The sequence below is a fragment of the Papaver somniferum genome, chromosome 1 (genome assembly GCF_003573695.1).
Source record: "Papaver somniferum cultivar HN1 chromosome 1, ASM357369v1, whole genome shotgun sequence".
Taxonomy (NCBI): domain Eukaryota; kingdom Viridiplantae; phylum Streptophyta; class Magnoliopsida; order Ranunculales; family Papaveraceae; genus Papaver; species Papaver somniferum.
Genome location: NC_039358.1, coordinates 204844698 through 204852461, shown reverse-complemented (window position 1 = coordinate 204852461; position 7764 = coordinate 204844698). Strand labels below are relative to the sequence as shown.

Here is a 7764-nt window from a genome sequence, read left to right as displayed (position 1 = left end):
CAGAAGGATTCCAAAGCTCGCACCGGCTTAAAATGTATTTTTAATATACCATTTCGGCATGGATTATAAAATCGATTTTTTTTTTTTTTTTTTTTTTTTTTTTGACTCTTAAAAGGTTAAAGTTTTATTCAAAAAGAAAAAAGAAATGCAAGATGACAGGCGCCTAAGCGCAACAAAAGAAGGCAAAAAGCCGACTCAACACCGGCGAGAACAACAAAAAAACATAACAACTGCTCACCAACAAGTGCAAGCCTAATTATAGTTTGATTTGGTTAAATAATTGGTGGTCTTATGGTTTTGTGATAAAGATACTTTCAAGTTTGTCAACCCTAGTTTAATTTGGAGTAATTGGAAAACTCTAACGTGTATGTAATTCTTTTATATTGACCTTGGCTTGAACTAAACGTCATAAGTTTCTCCACGTTTTGTTCTTTGGTTTCCACCGAGAAACTTCGTCATCTAATTTTACCTTTGCGACATTCATGACCTCATTGTCCGTCTTATGTTCAGACTCTTCATTAGATCTTCACATATATCTACTTCAGGTTCTTCAATATCTTGTTCTTGGGAATTACAAATTTTGAGCCTGGTAGCATCTTCCAAATCACTAATTGTAACACCTCCAGCATTAGTATCTGACTCAAGGATGTTCAAATGGTTCAAGTGACAAATAGGTATATATCATTATGCCTTCCTCCATCAAATAGGTAATTGTAACACCTCCAGCATTAGTATCTTCCGAATCACTAATTGTACTCGGTTTTGTCAGGATGCGGGGTTTGCTAGTTATTTTGATTACAATTTGTTAGTCGATGGATATTTTGTGTGCTTTTCAGTTTGATGTATAGTTTCCTTACTGTGTGATGAATTTTAATTACTATTCGACATACATTTGAATCGGACCTACTGATTATTTTAGTTTGTAGTCTTGCCTCAACACTTGCATACTCTTGCCCCAACTTTTCTGAATTTGTGGATCCAAAAAATTTTGTGCACCTGTCCCGTGGGGAAAACGATGAATCTACTAGATGGTAACCTGTTTGGAGTGAATGCGTGACCTTAATAGTGCTTCCAATGGAAGCCACAAATCGTATTTCTTAATTGCTTGTTGCAAAGCAATTACTAGTATTTATTTAGAAGCAGAAAAACAGTTGCATCGTGTCTTCAGAATGCATATGATGAGTACAGACTCAGATTACAGACTGCATACTGCGATGCAACAAAAGGGAATACTGCAAGTTACATAAAGAAAAAACTGCCTCAATAAGAAACAAAAGGGATGGGAATCAAAAGCAAATCATTTTTTCTAGCAACCGATACCCCAAAGAGCTCTGTCATATCAAGTTCTTCAGGGTTTTTTAATTCTCCGACGATCTTCCAATCAAAATGGTATAGTAAATGAGCAAGTGTTAGTTCAACATTAGCCATAGCGAATGACATTCCCGGACACATCCTTCTACCAGCTCCGAATGGAAGATATTCAAAGTTATTTCCCTTATAATCAACTGAACTACCATCAAACCTCTCTGGTTCAAACGTGTCGGGGTCACTCCAGTATTCTGGATCTCTTGCTAGAGCCCATAGATTGACAATTATTTTGGTTTTCGCCGGTATATCATATCCGTCGATTACACATCTCTCTCTGCATTCCCTTATCGTGAGTGGACCAGGAGGGTGTAGCCTCAGAGTTTCTTTGATAACTAGCTTTAAGTATTCTAGTTTACTAATATCTGTTCCATTGATTGAGTTCATCCCACCAAAGACCCGTCTTACTTCAATTTGAACTTTCTCCATTACTCTTTGGTTTTTTAGCAACTCAGACATTGCCCATAGTATTGTAATGGTTGAAGTATCTGTTCCTCCGGCGAAGATTTCCTGTTGAAAAGAAAACAATTAATTACAAACCTCGAAATTTTAAACCAACTATATATTTCATAAACAATTTCTAGTACACTCGAGTATAGTGATGATTATACGAACCCATATGACCGCTTTAATATTTTCTGTTGTCAATGAGAATTCACCGCTCTCTTGAACCCGAAGAAGTACATCTACCAAATCCTCCTCCTCTAATTTACCATCATCGTTTTTAACCATTCTGCTCTTTTTGTGTTCTTGAATAACTCCCTCTAAAAACTTGTCGACTTCTTGATGTAATCTCAACAATCTTGATCTTTTTCCATCTAAACGATGTAACAATTTATACGAAGGGAATAAATCTTCCAAGCCTCCTGCCAAAGTAAGTGATTCACGCACCATTTGAATGAATTTTTGGTTAACTTTGCATTTATCACCGAATGCTGCTCTTGAAGTGATAGTATTGAACAACGCAGACAATCGTTTACTGAGGTTGACAGATTCACCAGCTTGCAACGAAATGCTTTTGATTGTATTCTTTACCTCCTCTTCTGTTATTGGCCGGATCAATGGGATATGTTGAGCACTTAAGAGATGCAAGACGTAAATCTTACGCATTTCCCTCCAATAATCACCATAGCGAGAGAAGATAACACTACTACGATCATATAACATAATTTTCCCAGAATGAAGTTCCGGTCTTTCTGCAAAACTCAAGTCGTGGGTCTTCATAATCTGTTTGACGACACTTGGGGATGAAACAACAAGCATAGGAACTTCACCGAGTTGCAAGTGCATAATGGGTCCGTATGTGTTGGCTAAATTTCTGAGCGAACGGTGTGGTTCTAGGCCTAACGCGAGCATGTTATGCAAATTCCCTATAAAAGGTAGTTTCCATGGACCTGGAGGCGATCTTGAGCCGCCTGATACATTTCCAATATTCTTCACCACCATGAGTACAAAGAAAAGGAAAACCAGAAGAGCTAAAAGCTGGGTTGAAAACTGGATATCCATTAATTAAGCTTGGATGGAATTTTAGAGAGAAGGGATAAGATATATATACGAGTGATCCAAAGCATCTTTATACACAATTTTATGAAGGTGAACCAGGGACGAATCAATGACTGGTTCAATGAAGAAGTTTGAGTGTTTGACAAGTACTAACAAAAGAAGAAGAATGAGAGAAATATTCTAGATAAAAATAGATCAAAGCTTCATCTTCCTCGAGGACATGTTTTTGTTCAAATGCATCTTTGAATTGATTTCTCAAATAGATGAAATGCATCTTCGGCTCTAATATTGTCTTAGACTCTTAACGAGGTTGCGAAATTGTCGTTGCTAGTGAAAGATACGTGAAGAAAAAGTACAGTAAGAAACAAGTATAATCCTATAACAGATAATAGGCAGAGATGGCAAGTAATTTTTTCTTTTGATTTTGTCCTCCACGTCCACAACTAGTCAACTACATTACCGTGTGTTGTGTGCTATTGCTTTTATTTGAATAGTATGCGACATGTTGCCGTACTACGTAAAATGTTTGACTAGTAGAAACAGTAAAATGTCTGTGACTGTAATATGTAACATGGGTTTACCAAATAAAAAGAATGAGACTGGGTTTAATACTCTTTCAGTCTTTCTATATACCTTGGATAAAACTGTTGGTTAAACTTCAACATAGAAGTCACTAACAAGCTGGTTAGGACAAGATTAGGAAATTGATGTAATCCTAAGGGAATTAGAAGTCATCTAGTTCTAAGAAAAGGAAAGACATGTAATAAGGTAATAGGACTAGGAAAAGGAATTCATAGTTCTATATATATATGATCACCAAAGTTGTGGTTGATCATATGAGCAAGATTAGAGCTTGTGTTTAGTTTTGAGAGATTTTCTAAACATCTATAAAGAGAGTTGTCTTTATATAAGCTAAGTTTCATCTTGCAGTTGCCATTAATTGGTATCAGAGCTTGTCTACACCGAGCCATGGGAGACGAGAGCACCATCATACATGCAAAACAGTTCACGCCACCATCAATACAAGTTCCAATCCTCAACGCCACAAACTACACAGTATGTGCCATGAGATTGAAGGTACTGATGAAAATCTACAAAGTTTGGGAGACAATTGAACCTGGTACATTGGACCCAGACAAAAACAATGTTGCCATTGGATTACTCTTTCAAGCAATACCAGAATGTCTTGTTCTACAAGTTGGTGAATAGGAAACTTCAAAGAAAATTTGGGATGCAATAAAGGCACGTAATCTCGGAGCTGATCGAGTTAAAGAAGCCCGTCTGCAAACCTTAATGTCTGAATTTGAAAGAATGAAGATGAAAGACACTGATACTATTGACAGCTTTGCAGGAAAGCCATCAGAAATAGCCTCAAAAGCTGCGTCACTTGGACAATCCATTGATGAAGATAAACTGGTAAAGAAGTTTCTAAATAGTTTATCAAGATCCAAGTATATTCATATCATAGCTTCTCTCGAACAAGTCTTAGATTTAAAGAAGACTAGCTATGAAGATATAATTGGAAGATCGAAATCATATGAAGAGAGAATCCTTGATGAAGAAAACAATGGAAAAACTCAAGGAAAACTCTTGTACACAAACTCTTACCAACAAAACTCTGCGACAAGAGGAAGAGGTCGTGGAAGAGGTGGTAGAGTAAACAGAGGCTGAGGAAGGGGAGGAAGGTTTAACTCACAAGATAGAACAACAAGTCAGAATGATCAAAACCAAGGGAAAGAAAAGAAGGATAGGTCAAACATTATTTGTTACAGATGTGATAAACCAGGACACTTCTCCTCTGTATTCCCTGAAAGAATACAAAAGATGGAAGAAGCAAACAAGAATGAAACAAGGGAAGCAGATACAACTCTTTTCATGCACGAAGTTGTATTCTTAAACAAAGGGAAACTAATACCAAAGAACTACGAATCAAAGGATGGAGAAGAAGGAATCTGGTATTTAGATAATGGAGCCAGCAATCACATGACTGGTAAGAGACACTACTTTTCTGAACTCAATGAGAAAATCAAAGGACAAGTGAAGTTTGGGGATGGATCTTCTGTAGAAATTGAAGGGAAAGGATCAATTCTATTTCAGAGCAAGACCGGAGAACAGAAGCTTGTCACAAACATCTACTTCATCCCAAACTTACAAAGCAACATTCTAAGTTTAGGACAAGCTACAGAAGTTGAATGTGATGTTATAATGCGACAAGATTATCTAACAGTTCATGACCCAAGTGGAAGACTTTTAGTTAGAGTCTCACGCTCACAGAATAGACTCTACAAGATAAGTCTCATGATTGGAAGGCCATTGTGTCTGAATATGAGACTGGAAGATCAGACATGGAAGTGGCATGCAAGGTTAGCACACATAAGTTTCAGAACCTTAAAAACTATGTCTCAGAACAAGATGGTTCGAGGGCTACCACAGATAAACGATGAATCAAGGATCTGTGAATCATGTTTAGTTGGGAAACAAACGCGTTAAGGTTTTCCAAAATCAACAACATTCAGAGTGGTAGTGAGTCAAGATGTGGTATTCGATGAAAAAGAAAACTGGAACTGGAAAGAAACTAATGATAGACCAAGTAGGGATCCAGGAATGTTTCACATGAGATGGGGTCAAGTAATTGATCAAGGCGAAGGACCCATAATCATCAATACCAATGGAAACAATGATGTTAATCAAGAAGAAGAAGAGAATAATGAAAACACTGAGAATAACGAAGAAGTAGAAGAAGAAGAAGAAGAAGAAGAAGAAGAGATCGATGAAATAACTCAACCCATTCCACTGCGAAAATCAACAAGACAGATACAAAAGCCACAGTATCTAGAGGATTATGTTCTTCAAGCTGCGGAAGAATGTGAGATAATGCTACTGTCTGTTGATGACGAACCAAGAAGCTTCAAGGAAGCAAAGATTTCGTCTAAATGGACACAAGCATGTAGGGAAGAAATTGTTTCAATCAACAGAAACAAGACTTGGTTTCTATTTGATAAGCCAGGTGGGGTAAAAGTGATTGGTCTTAAGTGGATCTTCAAAATAAAACGGAATGCTGATGGTACTGTCAACAAATATAAGGCAAGACTTGTAGCTAAGGGATACGTTCAAGAATCAGGCATAGACTTTGATGAAGTTTTCGCACCAGTTGCTAGACTAGAGACAATTCGTCTTTAATAGCAGAAGCAGCATCAAACTCATGGGAAATTCACCACTTAGACGTTAAGACAACATTCTTACATGGTGAATTGCGAGAAGATGTGTATGTTGAACAACCAGAAGGTTTTGAAGTAAAAGGACAAGAGCATAAGGTTTATAAGTTATCAAAAGCTCTATATGGTCTAAGACAAGCTCCTAGAGCCTGGAATACAAAGTTAGATCAAATCTTAAGAGAAATCAGATTTGTTAAGTGCTCTAAAGAAACATCAGTATACAGAAGAGAAGAAAAGGGAACGCTTCTTGTAATTGCAGTCTATGTAGATGATCTATTTTTGACTGGCAACTCCCTTAAGGTGATCAATGAGTTCAAGAGAGAAATGTCATCAAAGTTTGAGATTTCAGACCTCGGAAAACTCACTTATTACCTTGGCATAGAAGTCCATCAAGGAGTATATGGGATTCAGATTAAACAAGAAGCTTATACAAGGAAAATTCTGAAAGAAGCAGGACTTGAAACTTGTAATCCAACGAAGATACCAATGAAAGAAGAAATGTTGGATGCCTTAGATACTTATTAGACACAAGACCAGATTTGGCTTTCTCTGTGGGAGTAGCAAGACGTTATATGCAGATTCCACGCAAATCTCATGGTGATGTAATAAAGCAGATATTGAGATATCTAAGAGGAACAATTAGTTGTGGATTGAAGTATGGTCAAGGAGGATCAAAAGGAATTGTTTGGTATAGTGACAGCAGTCATAATATTGACCAAGATGATGGAAAAGGTACAACTGGTCATATATTTTATCTAGGTGAAGCACCTATTACATGGTGTTCACAGAAGCAAGACACTGTAGCCCTCTCATCCTGTGAAGCTGAGTTTATGGCTGCAACAGAAGCAGCTAAACAATCAATATGGCTTCAAGAACTGTTGGGTGAAATCAAAGGAAGAGAACCTGAAAAAGTTCTCATCAAGATTGATAATAAGTCTGCAATTGCGCTCACTAAAAATCCAGTGTTTCATGGGAAGACGAAACACATTCACAAAAGGTATCATTTCATACGAGAATGCATCGAGAAGGAGGTCATTAACGTAGAACACATACCAGGAACTGAGCAAAAAGCAGATATATAGACAAAGGCATTAGCTCGGATCAAGTTTGAAGAAATGAGACAACTGATTGGAGTACAAGACATGTCACGGGTAAGGTTGAAGCTTAACGGGGAGAATGTTGGTTAAACTTCAACATAGAAGTCACTAACAAGCTGGTTAGGACAAGATTAGGAAATTGATGTAATCCTAAGGGAATTAGAAGTCATCTAGTTCTAAGAAAAGGAAAGACATGTAATAAGGTAATATGACTAGGAAAAGGAATTCATAGTTCTATATATATATGATCACCAAAGTTGTGGTTGATCACATGAGCAAGATTAGAGATTGTGTTTAGTTTTGAGAGATTTTCTAAACATCAATAAAGAGAATTGTCTTATATAAGCTAAGTTTCATCTTACAGTTGCCATTAAAAACCGGTAGGAAATTTCCACGTCAATGAACTTGTGCATGCATATTTACACATAACTATATACTGTATAAAAAAAGTTCGAAAAAATTTACCCCATCGGACATTACACAAAAAAACATTAGAAAAAGGTGCTTATGGTTCATATTTGTTGCTCAAGCTCGACAAAAATAGCGAAATTAATATTTGACTACGTTCGTTGATCTACTCCAAA

The 7764-nt window shown here is 36.9% G+C and overlaps 1 protein-coding gene across 1 annotated transcript; it reads right to left on the bottom strand.

Moving 5' to 3' along the window:
* Positions 1-1132: 1132 nt before the first annotated feature.
* LOC113335738 (cytochrome P450 71D8-like) lies at positions 1133-3055 on the bottom strand. Its single transcript, XM_026581754.1, has 2 exons — positions 1981-3055; positions 1133-1875 (listed from the first exon to the last, which is right to left on the bottom strand). The coding sequence occupies exons 1-2, from the start codon at positions 2869-2871 to the stop codon at positions 1261-1263; spliced, it is 1506 nt and encodes a 501-aa protein (XP_026437539.1). The 5' UTR covers positions 2872-3055; the 3' UTR covers positions 1133-1260.
* Between the last annotated feature and the right edge of the window lie 4709 nt (positions 3056-7764).

Coding starts and splice junctions, on each gene's coding strand:
- LOC113335738 (XM_026581754.1), bottom strand. CDS start 2,871: ATGGATATCCAGTTTTCAACCCAGCTTTTAGCTCTTCTGGTTTTCCTT. Junction 1,876..1,980: donor ATATTAAAGCGGTCATATGG/GTTCGTATAATC, acceptor TCTTTTCAACAG/GAAATCTTCGCCGGAGGAAC.